Source organism: Pomacea canaliculata, linkage group LG2 (genome assembly GCF_003073045.1).
Source record: "Pomacea canaliculata isolate SZHN2017 linkage group LG2, ASM307304v1, whole genome shotgun sequence".
Lineage (NCBI taxonomy): Eukaryota > Metazoa > Mollusca > Gastropoda > Architaenioglossa > Ampullariidae > Pomacea > Pomacea canaliculata.
Window position 1 is genome coordinate 39,093,729 of NC_037591.1, and position 21,078 is coordinate 39,114,806.

The 21,078-nt window shown below is 40.4% G+C and overlaps 1 protein-coding gene and 1 long non-coding RNA gene across 6 annotated transcripts in view; one reads left to right on the top strand and one right to left on the bottom strand.

The window, feature by feature from the left end:
* Nucleotides 1-3,023: 3,023 nt before the first annotated feature.
* LOC112556616 (max-like protein X) overlaps nt 3,024-21,078 on the top strand; it is a 33,954-nt gene continuing 15,899 nt past the window's right edge. Inside the window, exons 1-5 of one of the 4 annotated variants that reach the window (XM_025225778.1) lie at nt 3,024-3,067; nt 3,227-3,313; nt 3,867-3,932; nt 4,968-5,512; nt 5,861-6,278. In XM_025225778.1, coding sequence (XP_025081563.1) covers nt 6,249-6,278 — 30 coding nt within the window. In that variant the 5' untranslated portion in view covers nt 3,024-3,067; nt 3,227-3,313; nt 3,867-3,932; nt 4,968-5,512; nt 5,861-6,248. Of the gene's footprint in view, nt 3,068-3,226; nt 3,314-3,866; nt 3,933-4,967; nt 5,513-5,860; nt 6,279-9,477; nt 9,911-17,127; nt 17,240-20,607; nt 20,724-21,078 lie in introns of those variants that run through there. The other 3 variants (XM_025225779.1, XM_025225780.1, XM_025225777.1) reach the window with 3 other exon arrangements.
* LOC112556617 lies at nt 11,330-17,073 on the bottom strand. Of its 2 annotated transcripts, none has more exons than XR_003097789.1 (3): nt 16,896-17,073; nt 15,105-15,266; nt 11,330-12,689 (listed from the first exon to the last, which is right to left on the bottom strand). It is a non-coding gene; the product is annotated as an uncharacterized LOC112556617 (long non-coding RNA). The 2 variants fall into 2 exon arrangements; XR_003097790.1 differs by lacking the exon at nt 11,330-12,689 and adding an exon at nt 14,552-14,635.

Sequence of the window (21,078 nt, forward strand, 5' to 3'; positions counted from 1 at the left end):
ATAAATAACAATTATTTTATTATATTGTTTTGTACGAGGTGAGAAAGATTTCTCTTCTATTCTTCCTGATTCTAAATTTCATATCACGTTTATCCCGAAGCGAGAGAAATATCTGCGACTGACCAAGATCAGATATTAAAAACAAAGAGATAAGAAACTCGTATGCTTGACAGTGCACACAACCATAAAAACAATAAGTAACACAGAACCTTGCTCTGACAAAAGTGATTTGACTGGAAATAAGGTGGTAGGTATGTAAAAGTGCGTAGAAATGAGTAAGGGATGTACAGATGGAAGATCAACAAGCAATGTCTGGAATAAAACTTTAATAAAAAGAACTGGTCATTATTTTCTACTTCTTACAAACTTTATCGGGCTTAGGGTGGGATGGATGGGAGCTGTGTATGAAGTGGGGTGGGTAGGAACTCCCCGGGTGCACTCGTCGGGATTGCTACAGTTGTCAGAAGATCAACAAGAAACAGCATGTCGAGAAAAAAAGTGTCGAGTGAAGAACTGATCATTATCGTCTCCCAAAGGCGAGAGGCTTTAGGTCTCTGATGTAGATAAAGATCTTTTAGCTGTAGAACGCGAAAAGCAAGTATTAAAACGCGAGCAAATGTCACGGAGATGTCAAGAGCAGTTTTTTACCCTGAACATTAGCCGTTGAAATGAAGAGGCGCTCATAAAATCCACCTTCTGCGTTTGATATTGTGTTTTCTTCCTGCGCCCCGGTGGCTCGTCGGTAAGACGCTCGTTTGTCACCAACTGCAGTCGAGCTCGCGAAGTCAAGGGTTCCGATCTAATGTCGGTACACACGAACTTCTCACTGGATGTGACAGCTGTTCACACGGGAGACCGGGGAAGGGGGAAGAGGTGAGTATCCAGATACTCTACCCCTACACACACCACCACCATCACCACCACCACCACCACCACCCGCTCCGCAACCACCCAACCTTTATCCCACACTTGCTTTCTAAATAAACCATCCGATCGCGATAAAGCATCAGAGACTTGTGAAACATTTGTTTGTCACCAGTCACGTGGTCCTGGAGTCAAATCTCGTCTCTGGTTATGGCACCTGTTCACACCTGGATGTCGGGGATTTTGTCCTATTTTTCTCCTGCCTTTGTTTCTCCTTCCACTAAAATCGCTCTCGTAGGCCTACGAACTAATTTTAGTTACACCTGAAATTAGTACACACCTGACAGGTTTTTCGTTTATTACCGGTCATCCACAACTCCAGGTGAACAATTAATATTCTGCAGTCGACAGACACCTTACAGTTTTGTATGCCAATGCCAGGTAAAAAAAAAAAAGACTGACTGCCAGCTCACGATCTTGGACACAGCTCGTCCAGTCTGTGACCTGTCCATTTCTTTTCTTTTTTCTTTCTTTTCTTCACTTTCCCATTTTTTTTTTTTTTTTTTTTTTGTATAGTTCTCGTTTTGGTGTTGCTTCTGTGTTCACGTGATCGATTTCAGCCAACCAGTGGATGCTGGTTGGACGTGTGACTGCCTTTTACACCTGGTAATTGTAGGACCTGGATCAACCATCACGGCACACAACCAACAGACGATGTTCTATGTCAAACAAAGTTCTGTCTTTAAAATACTCGAGTATATACAGTTGTAGATTTACTTGCCTGAAAATTATCCCAACGGCGGATCGAGACGTGTGACAGAGATGTTTTATAGCAAAGGGTCTGGCCTCGTGTGCAGTGAAGGTTTGGATTATATTCCGGGGAAAAATAAGAAAGTCGAGATTTAAGACTTCCATGTTCCCAAAATACATCAGGGTTAGGATAAATTTCTGTGCTGCTTGCAAACTTAAATCCGGCTAGACCCGTTAGTTTGGTGGGGGCTAGACATGTTCTTTCCGTCTGCACGTGACGCGTGTTCAAGGAAAGGAATAAGAGACATGTAAAGAGAAAAAAACACACTCACATACAGAGGGAGGGAGATATAACTGAGAACTAGTTATGTTGACGCAGCAACTATAGCTACACTACACAATAATACAAAATATGCTGAAATCTCAATCCAGGTAAGAAACAAAGGTTTGAACACGACAACAAGAATCAAATTATTTGGAATTCGTAGAGTGGAAGGGGGACTGGTCTTCTGTTCCTGTCTTCACACATCCAAACACCATTCAGATGATCAGTCAGATCATTCATTACTTGAGATTTAGTAAACAGGTCAACATATACATAAAATATTCCATCTAGTGCTTGGTGAGCACTTAATTAGTATCAATGTCCACCACTCTAACATCAAAGACCTTTCCTTGGCTTCCTTTTGTTTTGTCAGCGTGTCTCGCTGCCATCATGTCTGCCACAATTTTACATTGATAGAAATAGAATTCGACTAGAGCAGGGATGCCCAACCTACGGCCCGCGGGCCATATCCGGCCCGAGACGCGGTCCCATCCGGCCCGCGAAACTTTTGCCCACAGTGCAGGAAATCGGCATGTTAGTAATAAAAAAAAAAAAAAAACGAAAAAAGGGAAGAAGAAGTATTTATCCCCACGTAGGGGCATCTCTCAATCTTTTTTTCGATGGACGAACATTTCGATTTAGTTCTCCGACTTGGTGTCTCTACGATGAGGCCGGACATTCAGAAGTTGGTTTCGGGAAAACAACTTCAAATATCCCACTAATTACTACATAATTAATGGTAAGTACAACTTGTTTCTAATAAAAATGGTATCTGCTCTATTTTTTTTTTCTTTTTTGTATTTTTGCGGTGAAGTGGCCCGCGACACGGCTGTCCCAAATGGATATGGCCCGCAGGCCGAAAAAGGTTGGGCATCACTGGACTAGAGGATAGTAAAATTATAGCAGACACACGTGGATTAAAACAAACATACTTGAAATCCTGGTGAAATGATTAGCCTACTCAACAATAAAGTCACATTCTATCACCTTCTTGTAAAAGTTTTGTCACTTAGTGCCTGGCAACTTGGAAGCTGTTGTACAGACAGTGCAGCTTTTTGGGGTGGATTCAGATGAGTGGTACCCGTGAGTTGGAAGCCAGGAAAATCCTGCGCGGCGACCTGTGGGCAGGTATTACAAAACACGAACGATCGCATAGAAGTGTCTTTATTATCCTTGTAATTATTTTCTCAAATCCATTGATCTTTTTGGATTAGCTTAAATTTATTCCTAAGCTAGATTACGCATAAATAATTTTAAATTTCATTTGTCTGATTTTATCAATTTTAGGAAGCTACGGAAGGTTCTGTCAGTTCGTTCGAAGTCTGTCAGAGTACCGCTGAAATTCTTTGGTAAATTTGCTTGTGAATGTGGAAGGTAATTCATACTCATTTCTAATTCTCAAACTGAAATGGTTCTCCTAACTGTCATGTTGCACAAAATAGTTCTGTACAATATTTCAAGTTTAATACCACCTTTCGTAAGGTATATTCTTTGTGTAAATACCTCGATGAATGCCAAATAACAATTTTACATTATTAATGACAGTTTTCAGCACTAATAGTCGTAAAAATCATCATTAATGCACCAGTCATAGCAGTTTTAACTCTAACAGTTGTGGGCTTTACGATTTTTTCCCCTTTGATACTGATATAGTTTTTTATTGCTTTGTCTTTGTAAACAATACTGCTTTCAAATTTGAATTTCTATGTTCTATTATCCTTCAGGACCATGGAGTAAACGAAAGAATAGAAAGAAAAGTACTGATCAGAGCGAAACTGTTTTTTAATACAAAACAGGACCAAAGCGGAGAGACACATTTTATATGCTTGAACTCTCAGGGAAGGCTTCATGTCAGTTTTTAAAATCCATTATGTAAGAAAGACCGAATATTTTAGTTTAATTTTTTTTCTTTTTGGATCTGATTCAGGATTAGAAATGGTCTGCGCTAAAAGAATAACGGATGATGCCTGTGTGATTCAGGACTCTAAAAATGGTTTGTAGAGAAAAAAAAAAAACAACAACAACACACACACACACAACTCAACTAAAACCTGTTTGTACAGTAACAGTATTATTTATGTAGAATCTCTCTCTATATATATATATATTCATTTCATATGTCGCTTTATTCTTCTACATTTATATGTTATATGTTTCTGTCTTACGTGTGTGTTTATCTTCAATATGTATATTCTCTGTTTATGCTCTATATTTCTACTCCATGTTCTACTTTTATGTTCTGTGTTGATGTCCTGTTGCTACAAATGACGAGTCTCAAGTAACTGCCATTGTGTGATCATAAATGTTTCAACCACGGATGGCCGGTGTGGACATCAGTGAAGCAATGGATTACATTTCTTTAAACCTTTTTGAAAGTCAAGCGTTCAAGATACTCTTAATCGTCGCCATTAACTGGTCTCACAGCAGGAAAGTTTTTAATGCATCATCATCATCGTTAATAAAATTTAACATGAGCGTTTGCTGGCAAATTTATGACAAGCAATAAATTTGGAGCTGGGGTGGGTGACGGGAGGGCAAGAAAGTTAAAGAAAGAAGAAATAACAACCGACAACGATCACATTACCGGTGTAAAGTCACAAACGGTCGATGACTTAGACTCTTACCGAAATCTTCTGGCTAGTTAATTTTAACAACAACCTGTTTACCATCACCTGATTGTAAAGGTAAATTCGAAGAACATCTTTGGCAGTTTTCTTTCCTCCAAAAATCTCAACAAGAAATTAAGTTGCCACTGAAATGTGTAATTAAGGTTATTGTAAGGTTATGTAGTTTCCTGCTTTAAGAAAATTGTTTGTTCGCAGCTTAAAAATAGTTTACAAGTGGTGGTAGTGGTGGTGATGACCATGATGAATTTTGTGGCCGATATCGTTGTTATCAACATAAGAAGGAGCAGCAATAATCAGGTCTGCTTCTTCTTCCACTTACTCACCGCTCATTAGCTTATTCTGTCCCTCAGACTTCATGTCGAGCGATGTATATAATGTCTGGTCTCTGTTTGCTCCCACAGACCTTTCTTGAGAGTGCCAGGCCATGTTGCCTCTCTGCCTTCAGTAAGGAACATTTCTGAAGGATGTGCTGAGACGTTTGAAGAAGACGGAAGACACAGGTTGACAATGGTGCTAGCTTCATATTCTTGAACATTCGAGAAACAGTAGATAAAAAAAAGGAGTATTTCCAAAAGTAAGAAACTTAATTTTTTTTTTTTTTTGTTAGTTTTCCAAGGCCACAAGAACTCTGAAAAACGTGCCTTACTGAATACCCTCTCTTCCACACACTTTTTTCACTCTCTGTAAGCAAACACCACAAGAACCGAAATCCTTCTTTTGTGGTCGGGTGAGCGAGGTGTGGACACGTGACCTCGGGTGAACAGCCGCGGTGACACGACTGAGTGGACAGCAAGGTCAGAGGCCAAGACACGGGGGCGAGCAACGCCCTCCCAGTGTCGGATGTCGGCCATCGGTCTCCCTAAACTGTTTGAACTGTCGGGCAAAGATTCACAACACTGGGAGCAACAGCCGCCAGTAGGGAGGCAACGCCAACTACATGGCAGAGGTGGAAACTACTTTTGAGCATGATATTAGCTTTATTTATCCGCTCATCCATTTGTTTATATATGTGTACATTAATTAAATATTTTTTCCGGTTATTTATACGACAGTTGTAGCTACTGTTTAGGAAATGGAAAGTATAGTAATAAAATACTCCTACTGGTTAAATGCGTTGGTTCATTCGCACCAAAGTTTACATTTTTTGTTATACTTGGACTCACACATGCTCGAAAGCATCCACTCGACACACAAACACAATGGCAGTCATTATACCAAACTGGAAGAGGACCCTAACTATTAACACCACTCACACTGCTTTTCTTGCTCGACTTAATATTTGTCTCACTGGCAGGACGCGTGGCGGGCGGTCACCTTCGTTCAGGAATCCTACCTGCCAACGGGTGCGATGAGCGGTTGACGCAGGTAAGACGGTCTGTAGGATGGACTGACCAAGGCGATACCCCACTGGCCGCCACTTAGCTCCTCACCCTGGCGGATCGCAAGTGCCAGGCCGACTCTAAAGAGATACCCGACACCGACCTGTCGCTCGTTCATCCTCCAAAAGACAATCGCCCCGAAACAAGTGACTGCACTTCACACCGGTAACGCTTCGGCAAGGGTCACGGGTTCACGAGAAGGCTTTCAGTTCGAATTTCGGAATACACCCACCCCAAACCCACCCGCCGACTCAACCACCCTCAACACAGTGCGACTGAGGTTGATTGAGGATAGAAGAGCCGATGGAAACAAAGTTGAAGAAAGTGTTCAAAGTAAGTGTATAAAATATATTTGTGATTTTGTAGGATTTAAAATTCAAGAAATAAAAAGACCCTCAACAGATTTGCTCGGTACTTGAAGATTTTACTCAGGATGGTGAACTAGATGAATTGATAACATGTCTATGTGTAGGTGGGTGGGCTGGTGTGAGATATTGTATACTGGGATGGATGGAAGTGTGTTAATATGTACAGTACTCCTTGGTGGTAAAGAAATAATAAAGAACACAGAATGTATGTGAAGGACAGGGAGAAAAAGGGAATAAAAGCTTGTTTATCCTTTGTTTACATGTGTTCATACACTTTACTTGACCACATACGCAGGTATACACGAGGAGGCTGGAAGAAGGAAAGAATGAGTGGATGATGGAAAGAATTAGTTTGTTTCCATTTTTATTTTCTGCTGTTGCTGCTGGTTTTTTTAATTAGCTGCCATGGTGAATGTGTATGTGAATAATAGATACTATTGATAAAGCTAAGAATGTGTGTGAACATATATGGATATATTTTTAATATCTCAATACCCCTTACGTGACAGTATAAAGAATCTTGAATTTTGTTAAATTATAAAATTAAAACCATACACACAAACAATGTGACGAAATGGCACAGGTACTACACCACAATCATAAAGAACAACAAAGAATTGTGGGCTTAGCCCCATCCCCATCTACCTTAAATTTCCTGTAATTATAGAATAATTAACTGAGTGGACATTCGATTGGCTGTTGCTAGTTTGGCGCCTGCAAACACATCACTTCAACATGACAAAAAAATTTAAGTTTTAATGAAAAAAACTGTACAGGCGCTACCCAAATACTTACTGTATTTAACGGTGGTTCATGAGAGGTAAACACATGCAGCCACACACCCATCAGCGAGAAAAACAAATGCTTCAGAGACAAGTACATGCATCGTGCTTTAATTGTTCAACTTCCCACACGGCATCTGACATCTGTCAAATGTTAGTCTGTTGTATATCCATAGTAACTGACCAACCAACCATGCAATCAATCCTGGCTGAGTTAAAAATCAGACTTCTGGAGTAAGTTGTTTACAAGTTTGCATTGTAGTACTTCGAGTCTCTGCTGTTACTGTTCTCAATATAATAACAAGCCCACATCACGTGATACTCATCTCAATAAAACCACTCCTCAAACTGTTCCTTTGCATCTCACTAAAACACCGCATTTTAAAGCTGATTTGTCCTTTTGTCTTTTCCAAAGTTTGTCTGTTTGTTTAATAGTCATTCATTCATGTGACAACAAAGCAGCTTTATTGATGTGTGTGTGTGAGCGCGCGCGTAAGATTTGTGGTTTCCCACATTGTGCTGAATAACACACCTTTCCTTCCCGGCATGTTCCATGTCTCCTAAACTTCTCTGGTCACCCGAACCAGTGTAAGTAAAGTGCAAAGGTAACTGAGCACTCTAAGGAATTAGTGGGAGGAGGGAAAGCAAGGTGGGAGCCATTATGTCCCCAGACCTACCTACACATGGAGTCAACAAGTAACTCGCCATGCCTCCCTCTGTAGTCAGAGCTTAGCACTTAGCTAAGATAAAGCCATTGTGACCCTGTGAGGATCTTCAAGTCTTAGTGTCACGTGTGACGGAGATGACTGATAATTAAGAGCATCCCATGCAACACATTTCGCTTGGTTTTAAAATAATCACCTCGATGTCTTTGTAGCTAAGTATTTAAATATCATATTTATGTGTATATATTGTCAGCATGTATCCTTACTTCTAGCATGTTACTGTCAAGACAAGATATAACCACAGCTACAGATATACACAACGTATACACAATAATTTTTAGTCTATCAGTAAGCACCGCTTCTTTTTGATGGAAATAAAGTAAATAAAAGGAAATCAAAAGAAGCTAAAACTGGGTCCGCCTGCCTCGAGCATGCCAACCTTCAAAATTATTTGTTTTCAGACTTTGCCTTCTTCAGAGGAAATATTTATCTAGAAAAAATTATTTGGTATAATTACAGCACAAATTAAAATATTGACTAATGATTAAAGGCTAAGTAAGTTCATGTCACAACAAGAAATTAGAATGAACAAAACCCTCGGGCGACACCAAAGGGTTTTTGAGCTTCTCGAGCTGTTGCTAGAAACAGCCATAGCTGTTGCTGGTGTAGACTATAGACAGCTTATGTTATCCCTACGACGTCTACCTGCCTCTAGGACTCTAGGTTAGTGGTTTTTCCAGGTGGTTGATAGTCAGTCAAGCGGAAATGAGAGAAGAGAACACGATCAGGTGTTTGCACTCGGCACGTGCACGTTTTCTTACCTACAGGCCTGACATAAAAGGTGATCTTGTTGCCGAGACGAGAAGAATTGTAAATGGAATTAAGTCGACCTCAGCACGGAATTTTAGCTAGAAGATTGTATTTGTGGGTGTTCTTGGTGTCGGGAAGAGGGAGAACAGAACTAGAGGTGTAGGCTCAGTAAATATCAACTGTTAACTTTTTTTTAAACAATACATAACATTCATTTCAACAAGCGGACAGTTAACTTCTGGTTCACAAACTCTACAGCTGTCCCTATTTTGTGATTTTTTTTTTTTCATTTATGTATTTTACTCGAAAGAAACCCGATTTCAAAGTTATCGTTTTTTAATACCTATAAGTACGAGTTCACGCGCACATATTCAGCAAGAGAAAGCTGGAGAGAGTAGCATATACACGAGCACACATACTTATACACCCACACCAACGCAACACTCGGACATCTTTCTGCGCTTGAAGAGGGTGTGGGTAGGCGCTTGTAGAGCTGGGTGGGTGGGTAGGCACCTCTGCGATATTAGGAATACTCACGTTGCGAAGGAAAGTAATATCCCGGGTATTAGATGCTACCCCTTAACTACGTCGTCGTCTTTGTACAAAAGCAAGGGGATCAGCTTTCTGTCAGCGGGTGGAAAGCCCGTGGGCGGCGCGTGCCAGGCGTATAGAAAGGCTAATGATTTACAGAAAGAAGCGAGAGTCAACGATAGGAGTTGCAGAGGTAACGGGTGGGGGTGGAAAGATGGCGAGGGGGTGGAGGGATGATTAAATCAGCCCTCAATACTAGGATTGGTGGATCGGACAGCAACGTTCTGACGTGTACATACCCCGAATTACAGAACCCCGTTGCCCGAATGTATCACAAGGAGGACATTTGACCAGGTACCTTCAAAGGAGAACCATCCTCTGCCAAGGATCTGAGATACAATTTAAGATTTAGAGTCGCCAGAATTAGCAAAAGTTTCGTTATCTCCCTTTCCTACCGACTTGTTCTACCTCCCCCCCACCCACAACCTACCCACCCCACCCACACCTGTTTCCCTTGGCTGTCAATGACAAAGTTTGCCCTCGACTACGATGAGGTAAAGGGTTCGCTGCATGTTGCTCTTCGCGGTGGAAGCTCGACACGTGGACTGAGAGGTTGATTCCACGTGCCCTTTGACCTTTGCAAGCAGTCCGACAACGCTCGTCCCAAACTTCAATCATAATTCTGCGACTCAACCCTCGGCGCAGTCTTGCGCAGTCAAGTCAGTTGAAGTTGGGGCTGCACCCGGTAGTCGGAGTTGGAGGAGAGGGAGAGAAGCTGCCTGGTCTGCCCCCTACCCGTCTGAGAAACTGTAAGTGCCTTTGGCTTGAAGAAATGTCTGCTCGCGTTTACACTACTTTAGTTTCTGAGATGAGACCCAAGTTGCTTTGCTCAGTCTTCGTGCATGAATGATGTTTGTTTGTTTAAGTTGATGTTTGTGTTGATCTTTGTTTGCATAAGTTGATGTTTAAGTTGATGTTTGTTTGTTTAAGTTGATGTTTGTTTATTGAAGTACTTTAACATTTCCCACTTAGCTGCTACAGCTGAAAAGTAACCCTTAGTAGATTGCATTTCCTGGGATTTTTTCTTATGTCAGTATTTCAGTATATTGATCACTTCTTCAACCAGATTATGTCAGAACATACTAGACTGTTACTGAATTATTAGTAGCCTGGGTCGTCCCGCGAAAACTTGGAGCTTAGCACCATGCGCCATGTTGGCTTTAAAAAAAAAATAGTACTTTTTTAAACTTTACTCAAAGTTCAAGTAAATTTTATAAGATTAGAAAACAAAGAAACGAAATTTATTGTCTTTAAACTGGAGATGAATGCAGACATGAAATAATGAAAACAGCTTCCTTCTTTCAGACAAATTACAAGGCTTAAGCGTTTTCTTGTTAAAATCCCTTTTAATTGAGGGACACACTAAAGCAAAATAAACAGTTCAGTTCAAATCAAAGGTGTACATTGCCCCTTTAAGGAATTTATGCTTTAAGTTAAATTACTGAGTCAAAACCTCTTCCATTGTCGCCTAGTTGTATTCTCGAACCCCAAGCATCCTGAATGATGTTCTACTGTAACTGGCAAACACTCGTTGGTCCGAATTAACAGTTTGTGTGATGAATTGTGTAATAAAGGAAGGTTCACGGTGAGGGTGATCAACATCTTTCCACACTAACAGACTAACGATAAACTCAGGACAGTAGTCTAGTCACATAAAATTTCAAATTATTTGCACGTTTGCAAAAAAATATCCATGATTATTAGATTATAGTTATATAATCACTCTTCTTCAGTTTTATGTAATTTCTAGATTAGTATATTATTTTTATCTTGTCTGTTTCATGTTCTGTAAATTTTCATTTTTCTTTAGTCTTGTTTGTTTACGGCGGGAGGAGGAGGGTGGTGCTGCCAATTTTTAGTTCATTATTTTACCTAATGATATTAAGCCACTTTCATCTTCTGCAGATTTCTCTTAATTTATGGATTTGATTAGCGATTGTTTTCTTTTCAGTCTATCCGTCCATTCCTTCTTTTATTATTTCCTTCTTTTTGCTCACATCAAGTAAACAAGAGTGATTGATGTAAAAACATAGCAGTCTGGTCCCGCCATTAGCTGCCGGTAACTGAGTTATTTGCTTTCACACAACTTCGGCCTGCTTCTCTGCATGTTTGATGAAGTTTGATGTGGTTTGTCTGCACCCTGGTGTCTTCCTGTGCTCTCTGCAGCATTCAGAATGATACACATAATCCACAGAATTTTGTTTTGTTTTTCTTTGTTTAAAAAAAAGTTTCTCTGTTTATCGTGAAGCTCTCAGTCCGATTTACGAAGATTTATTAGAAAGAAGGAACGAGACAGAGATAGAGCAGAAAAAATAATTTAATATCGTGAAACAATTTGAGATGGTGACTCACTGGAAATTTGCTGAAAATGAAAATGAATCATCCTGTGGTGTTGGACTTTGTCGGGGAGGGAGTTGAACACTGACGACAGTAGCTGTACCATTATTAGAGAAGCCACAAGCAGGGTGGTGTAATGTTTCTTCTTTGAGTTTTCTGCTCCTTGCATCCATTTATTTATTTTTATTTTTTGCGGTGCCTTCCACTCTGTCAGTGAAACCTCCGGTCAGTCGCTACCTGTAGGTGTTCCCCCGAAACGACAGCCACTGCCAGGCAAGAAACTGTTATCTGAGACCTCGGTGGCCGATTTTTATTCGTGTTTCTGAAAATACGGCTTCATCCTTCATTCAGCTTCCCTCTAGTCTAGTAATGCACAAATAACTAATGTCGTTCAAGTCGGTCAAGTTCCTGTTAATGGTAGGTTCATCGCGGTCACCTGTTTGAATCTGTGCATTCCAACTCATTTTATGCACAAATTGCGTTTTCGCATGCAATCACTGTGAAGGTGACCACGGAGCTTTTTTCGAACAAATAATGCATCCACGACAATTCTCTTTTAAAACTGTTGACGTGATTTGTCGCCCTCGGGAAAGATAGAAACGTGCTCCCTTTGACCTTTGTTAACTGCCTCTTTATTGAGTGTTTCTGAAGAACCATACTAATGTCTGTTTTTAGAATTCATTTAGTTAGTCATAGCAGAGCAGGTGGACAGGTTTCATATTTGTCATACTAGAAATTAAGAGCAATGTATATGACATTTCGAATTCCAGAAGGCTGCTCCATTTACATTTGCGCCACCTCTCACTCCACCCCATACCCCACGACACACCCAACCACCACCACCCCAACTCACACAATCAGTCCAGTGCGGATCAGAATTTTAGAAATTCTTTCTTACCTGCTAAGTTCATTCTCTCGACTGTTGCAACGTTTAATTGCGGCTTATCGTGTGTCAGTGCGACACACAGCGCGACACAGGATAAGGAACACGGTGACGGCTCGTTACGCTTGACTTGCGTTCTCGCCCTCGTGCCCTTCAGTCGTCAGGAGCATCTGAGTCGGATTCCGACCCATCGAGTGGGAGTCGGGAAGAAGGGGGAGAGAAAGATCTGCGCTCTTTCAGTGACTTTGTAGATGCCGCGAGAGGAGTAAGCCCTACACTACAGGGTCTAACAACTTGAACTAGTCAACCTGTAAAACAAACCGAGGCTATATGACTGACCCGACCGTGAACCTTTCAAACTGTACCTGTGGTCGCACTAATATTCGACAATTTGCCTAACGTGTTACTATGTCGGCTCACATGCACTAGGGCATGTAATAGGTGTTTATATTTTTCTTTACAAGAAACAACGGCTATGTCGTGAGTTGTATATTGTATATTGTATATTGTCCAGATTTGTACTTGTTTCGGGAGCCTTGACTTTCGCCTTGGTTTGCTGCAGTGAGTGCATCACTTAGTAGAAATTCTATATCTCACATAGGATACTGACTGCACTCTAGGATAAATAAGGTGTTAAGCTTAAATGCTGCTGCTGTGGAGAAAGAAAAAAAAAAGAGCGAGAGGCGGAATATCATTTGCAAGGGGTGAATCTCACAGAGAAATCACTCAGCCGAAAATATAATTGTGCGAAAATGGATCACCGTTAAAAATAGACAATAGATTTATATTTATATGTACTTAATAATTCTTTGATGCCAAAGATCCAACACAAAAAATATCATGATCCCCTACTAGAGTGTCAAATGTGGAGGTGAAGGAATATGAACGCACAAAGCGCAGTAAGGCGTCCATGAATCGTGATGATTCAAGGTTACTTTAACAAAGAAGATAAGGACAACCTCCGTTCCTTCTTGGTTTTTCCGAACAAAGTGGCCAGTAACATTTTTTATATTTCATTGAAATTTATGTTTTGTGTTTGTGACCTAAGAAAATGTTTTCATTCAGCCCCCATCGTTTTTCAAGCTCTATAAGTATTTTGCACAGGTCTACAAATCTCAGAACCAGGTCTAGTAACAATGAAGAGAAAAACTATATCGAGTCCTATTTACCAAAGCATGATTCATGTGGTAGGTGATATAAATATTTTATAAGCTGCACAGCAAACTTTGCTAAAGAACTTGGGCTTTCTTAAATATTTTGATCAACTCTTTTTACGAATCCTTACTACAATTACTAAAGTACTATGCCAAGTGAAATGAATAACCTTTTTTTAAGTTTGCTTGTAAATTGATCTCGCTGGACTACAATTGGGTGTCTGACTCCGTGGATAAATCCAGTTCTTCAGAATCCAATTCTTCAGCACATTTAATCCATTTTCACAAATGTTTCTTTTCCGCAGTGATTTGCGGGAAGGATGTGATTTAAACCGATTCGTTTGTCAGTAGAGGCTTCGGCACTTAAGTATCAGCGTAAGCGAAGTGAATCTTCGTTTATTTTATTTTTTTATCTATTACAAAGCGGTCTTTCCACTTAAATGGAAAATTGCTGTTAAATGTTTCCCTAAAGCTGAATCGTTATTAGAACACTGTAGTCTGAAGTATCTCCGGAAGTGGCTTTAGCACATAATCAAGTTTCACGGAGGATTCGCTGGACGCTAGGAAATTATTAACGGCACTGTTGCTGCGGTCTACAATGTAATACTCTGAAAACTTTCCCACAAAACAAGGAAGAGTAAACTTCGGTCTCATCTAGATTTTGCACTTACAGATGAGGGGTAGGCGATGGGCACCAAAGTGAAATCAACACTCTAATCCTTCGGCAGTGTTTTCTGTTTGTTTTTGTTTTTTTTCTTCTTTTGTCTTCCATGTTCACAAAGATGTCCCATCTTGTGAGCGATGCCTGACTGGTTCAGGTCGCTTAATAAAATGTAGTTGATGAGACTTTCTCGCATCCCACCCTTACTCAGGAGACAAATTTCAAGTGTTGAACGGCGAAAGGGTACAAAATGGTGTCTAGTTTGTATGAGGTCTCTGAGCCTGTAGTGAGTCCCTAAATTTCATTCTGTTCATTGTGATTGGAAGCTCTACAAACTTTTTTTCCCGGGGCGGTGCCTGTCTTCTCATGACTTTTACCCTTCCCGACTTCTATGGAGTCAGGTGCCATTTCAACAGCTGGGTCACCTGGAGGAAGTTCGCTGCAACACAAGGTTATCAAACCGGAAATTAAATGATCTCCTGTTGATGTGGGTAACTCTCAAGTGCACAAACGTGTACAATGGAGCAGACAGTTATCTCGATGACTAAATAAATACACGTCGAAATACGGTCCAGACAGCGAGAGGGAGGAGACGACGGCAGCAAGGTTAAACTAAGAAGTTAATGTTTAACTTAATTAAGTGATTAACTGGAATCGTTAACACAGTTAAAAGGAGGAGGGAGGCACTTGCTCCACATTCTGCTGCTCTACTTCTGTGGCTGCCCTACTCCTGAAAGCTTGGCACAATGACTACAAAAGCTGGCGTGCTGCGCAGTTTGCACTTGGAAAACGTAGAAGCCGACGCCATGCTCCTCCCTGTCGAGGCTGTCTACCCTTCAGCAACTGCGTTGCAGGCTGAGAAAAAACCGAGCCAGCACGTCTAGCAAACGGGGCGAGTGCGGGTGTACCTGAACAATAGGTGTGTCGCGGCGGCCGGGGTGGTTTGCGACGTTTTCATGGCACGGGTAGCTGCCATGACCCGCGCAAGTATCGCCTCCTACCTGGCACCCACTCTTCTCCTCTTTTCATGCTGACTTGCCAAGATTCAAGACACTTTCTTCCTTCACCCTCTAGGATAATTGACAAAATTCATAGATATATATTGCATTATTATTTAAATATACATAAACGCACGTTGCACACACACCCTCAACCACCCACCCACACAGAGAAAGTAATGCGCACCCACATACATAAACTAAAGGTACACCTTGTTCTATATCTCTGGTCTCTCTCTCGCACGCATTCCCTTACACCTAAGATTGTCGTAATCGCGTTGCGTACAACTTAAATCACGGACTTGAATCGCTAGTGGATTATTGCCATGGTCAAAACATTAAGTCCCAAATTTGTGGGATACCACGCACGTCTAGTTTTGTTTCGACATGCGCCATGGCTAATTTTACTATTGTAAATAGTCTCATAAATTTAAATACGTACTTTTCTTCGACAGAGTGGAAAAAAAAAACCCCACAAGAATATTTGAACTGGCAGGTGGTGGGGGGTAGGAAACGAAGGGAAGTAGTTTCATAAGTGGATCTGGAGGACAAAATCTGACGCAGGGAACACCTAGAGTCCTAGACAGAACATTTTTTGCACCGAGAAAACATAGAAGCTCTCCCTTTCATTATTTTCATTTATTTCTCTTTTCTCCTTAATTCTTTTCTTTCTAGTCATGTGCTTTTCTCATTTATCTTTTTTTCTAAATGTTTCATTGTTCTGCCCTGTCTTTATTCTTTTCTTCATTCTTTCGATCTTTTCTTCTTTCCTTCATGACACGATCCCTCATTCCTTTTTTTCCCTTTCCATCTTTTGATTCATTCTTCCCTCATTTTTCGTTCCGTTTATTTAATGTTTCTTCGTATCTACGAAAGGAAACACAGGGAAACAATCGTTTTAGTTTTCTTTCATGTTTTAAATTCCTGACTAAAGTGGTAACCTTGTGGTAAATCTTAATTTGTGCAATCTATGAATAAACATTTTTGACAATCTGACGAGTTGTACAAGTCTCGAGGAAATGGACAGGACTGTTGATTTTAGACGCATCTGCACTTTACTAAGTGGATGCAATGCAGTTAAAATCATTCAAACGCAAACCTTCTGTCTGTAAGATGTGTAAAGAACTAAAGTCTTAGAAAATTTTAATTTTGGGTCCAACGCCCGCACAAAACTGACTCGCAGAGAAAAACGGCGAATTAGCGAAAGGTGTGGGATGGGGTGTGGGGATGGAGAGATCAAGAGCACAACTAACTAAATTATTTTAAGAAAAGAACTCAAAATAAATCGTTCAATAATTTAAAAGAAATCTTGAGTCAGTTACAAGTCAGACCAGATTATCTTATTTTACGCGGGCAGAAAATAAAGTGCAATAATGCTTCTTTAAAAAAAAATAATAATAATTCGGAAGCCTATCTTGATAATACAGTATTCAGGATTTGAATCTTCAATGTGATTATACAATTTTACTTTTAAAAAATTCTAGCATTGTAATCGCCATTTATAAATGTTGGAAGTGTTTAAAGTGCAGCTGTACTGTGCGAGCCATACCAAGCCATGAACCCGTCATCTTAGAAACAGAATCAACTGCAAAACAGATTCGGAGAATGCTGATAGGTAGGCAAGAACTGAGCTCCGGAATCATAAATAAATTTTCTATAATGTATTAATTGATGATATTTTATCACGCATGCACTTTTTACCTTTCATGTTCAACACATATCACGTTTAAGACATATCATCACTCATCTGAATCCTGTGAGCAGCAGACGTGTTCAAAACGTTACCTTCATTCCCAAATGGTTCATAGCGGAATACGGTGTAAACAGCTTCTCACACCACAATTTCTTAGTATGTTTACGAATCCAATTTTTTTTTAACTTTCACACCTGCAATTTTCAAAATGTAGCAAGAGAATTGCTGAAGGACGCCCGCACACATCCACATGCGATACGTTGATCGTGAGCCCCACACAGTCTGAATCAAATTACCTAAATGGCTCGATTCTATTGGATGCGTGACGTCACTGTTATGGCTGCCGACTGAGGTGAGTAGTGAAGATTTTGCCTAGCCACACGCCCGCGATGTTGATTTACATTCCTTTGCTTGCTAGGATTGGGTATACGGGTGATCTGATGATGAAGTCTTAGTTACTGGCCGTATCGAAACGACCGCTGATTTGCGTGTTTACGTTAAGCGGACAGTTTGTTTATCTTTTTGGGACTAGTTTCAGAAGTATTTCGTGTTCGCTGTAGATTGAGATTTTCACACATACACCTATGTATTTAATATAGAATTTCACAAGTATGATGTACTCAGTTCGTTTTGAGTTATCTACGAAATGAATTGTGTCGACTGTGATTGTGATTGGAGATCCATGGATAAGAATGAAGTATATTGGGAACACGATTGATAAGTGATTTAACTTTCTTCTGATAAAGAGTAAGTCACGAAGGGGAGGTGCTGAAGGTCAAATAATGATTTGATTGAGTGACCTTTGTCATTTTTACCAGTCACATACAAATGGCCGACTTCCGAGATTGAGCGTGAGGTCTTCAAACGCCCTGAAGATATAGATTTGGACAAAATCACAATTACTTTGTTTACAGCTCCTGTCAAAAATCATTCCATAAGTTTCAAGCATTTAAACTCAATACAGATAGATATCCTATATTGGCCTGTAGCATGCTGCGTAGAAATCTGAGCCAAAACATTATGGAACCTTTTTCGTCACTTATGATCAGGGCTAAGTTATTGTTGACATCACTACCAATAAATTTAGGAACAGGGAAATCCCCAGGTCCAGCAAAACCCAGCTCATATAGCCTGGGCAGTATTTAACAGCTATTTCTGATGCGTATGTGTATGTTCCTCCACCTTCTACAAACATGGAGAATAGTGTTTTTAAAGATATGCTTGAACTTAAAAAAATTTAAATCGCTATAACATACTTTGTTAAAGTCTTGCGATTCAACCCCAGTCTGTTTATTTAAGAGGAAGGATTGAAGTTATGAAGGGTAAAAATCTACAGTACAGTGAGCCCAGATCATACGTTGTATATTAAAGGGATATGTCATTCATTTTCAAACAATTATTCTTGCTATAGTATATTATAGTTAATTAAAATTGAAACTGAAGACTGATAATAACAGGAATTTTGAGAGAAACATCTCATAGTTGTCAGATCATTGTATATTCAAGAGATACATTATCCATTATGAAATGCTTTTTTTTTTATCATAGTATATTATTGTTACTTGGTGCTAAAATTGAATAATGATAATAGGAATTTGAAGAGAAACCATCTTATTGCTATCAGTCTTTCCTTCCAATTTTACCTTTTTTTCGTGCTTTCATTGATAAAGCTTTGGGCAGTGAATGAGATAAACAGTATAGTCATGGCATAGTCTGTCACTGCTATCTATGAGAAAGTAATCACCATGCAGAATGCAAATTACACACACACATATATATAGCTTAGGTGGGGTAGCAGATAGCCTGGTGTTTAGACCAACAGCATTTGAACTTGAAGGCAGGCATAATAGCCATTTAGATATCCTTGTAAGCTGCACTGTACTCTTCATAGTTGCTTCAGCTAGGAAGTGAGTACCTGACTCCATAGAGGTTTGGGGATGGTGAGGCAGCAAGAGAGGAAATGGGCACCACCCTCATAAAAACTGGTTCCCTTTGACTGGAAAGTCATGGTGTCTTTATATGTATCAGGTGCATTTTAAAATGTAATGCTAATTTATTTTAATAAGTTCCCTTTTGCAGTTTCCGAAACATGGAAGTAATGTTTAACTGTGGGTTGGATACATAAAATGTTATGACTTCCCAGTGCAACTCCATCTCAATACATGTATTTATATTTTTCATTGTTTATCAGCCTCCCTATCTATTTATAAACCTTTGCCCAAGCCAAGTATTCACATGTATGCATGTGAGTAATTAAGGTAGGAGTGTATCTGATGGGAGAAATATGTGACATTATAGAGTCATTTTTGGGGGATCTGGAGGCATGATGTTATTAATCAAGATTATTATCAACTTGGCCAGTTCTAAGTGCATGAGATCTCTTCCTAACAAAATAAGCCTATTGGAAATTGCTAGATTTATGTAATTGTTATGCTGGTTCAGTTCCTTAGGAAGATGTCACACTTCATTATTTATCTCAATTATCTTTTTGTGTACCTATCCATTTTCAATGAATTAGCTCATATGTTTATCATGATTCTTAAGTTTGATGATTGGGTACATGTAGTTTTTTATTTTGAGTATATATATATCAGTTTGTAGCTTGAAAATTGCTTAGAGAGCACAGCTTTCATCGGATTTCTGCTATGTAGAGTGTATGGATCGACTGAAGCACTTATTTAACTTATCAGAGGTTAACTTATTTGAGCTTGCAGGGTATTTGAGACTTGTTATGACTATCCTTTCTAGATTTTGGTGAAAATGATGTGAGAGGAGACAGTGACATAATAGAGCTAGTTTGATGTGGCTTTGAGGCAGGTGTTGAGGCAACACAGCTATCTTTTTCAACTTGTTTGTTATTATACTTCATGGCATCTATTTTCTTTTTCTACATCAACAACAGCTTTAACTTGAATAGTGCATCATGTTCCCACAAGCATAGTTTGCTTTGATCATAAGACTTGAAATGTTGTTGAAGCTCTTGAGGGAATCGCACTTTCACTGTGGTCTTTTTTCCCCCTTCTCTCTATTTTGTGTTCATATGTCACCAGCTTGTTGAAGGACTATTCAAGTGGCCCTATGGTTAGCGAACTGTAAGTGGCTGACAGTCTAGGGCGCTGTGGACGTAGCAAGGTGTGGTGGCGTTCTATGATGTCACCAGGGAAGTCGTTGCCGACCTTTGCCCCCCGCCAGCACAGGACCGCGACCTCAGCGCTGGTCTGCTAATGGAAGGCTGGCCGGTCCGTCCAGGTGACATTCGGCGCGCGTGCGGCTCGATGCTTGCGGCCACGCTCGTGCAAAGTGCTCAGCCGCGCACGTCGGGTAAACGTCGGGGAGAGGGCAGAAGCATCTTGCTAGAGTCCAGTCGATAGTCCTCCTCGTGTGGTACCCAGGCCCAGCGACACTTGCAGAAGATAGACCTAAAGCAATTTTTCTTTCTTTTTAAATTATGCTTATTATTCGTTTACTCATTGTAGTGCAAACAGTAGGCAGAACAAAGTGTTCGGTGCGAGGAGGACAGCAACGTCTGGGACGCCGAGTTTCTGGATGACGGTTCCGTTCTGAGTGTGGTCCTCCTATCACCACCACCCGCCCAGTCTACCCCCTCTCCTACAACCTCCTGCTTTCCCGTGAGAACGCGGCAGTATATATATCTCCGGCGTCAGAAGAAGTTAACGCGGGTCTCAGATGTGTAGGGAGCTGCTGTTGTTTCTGCTGCTGATGCTGCTCAGCTCTTGTTTCCTGCTTGTCGATGCGACGCCAAGGACTGGGGACAGGCCATGAGTGATTGCATCATTCCCTCGTGGATGGATGATCTCTTCGGGAGCAGAGGGGCGGTTGAGTATTGTTATCTTCCCCACCCCACTCCCTTTAGACAGCGCGTTCTTTCGCGTGTGTTGTCTCGAAGTTTGCGTCGTTTGGTCTGTCTGTCCGTCTGTCTGTGTTTAAAATTTCTTGCACTTCATATGGTTGATGTATCTAGGTACTTATTGCTATACATTTTCGTTTCGCACTGATATAAGTGTCGCTCAGTCATTTGTACTGACCAATCACAGGATACTTGGAGGTGACTACTGGGTTAGTCATGCAATTTTTATATATAGTTTTGTTGTTTTTGTTTTGTTGTTTGTTTTTTTTTGGAGGGGGGCGTGGTGTTAACGGTTTTTTTGTTTTGTTTTGTTTGTTTGTTTG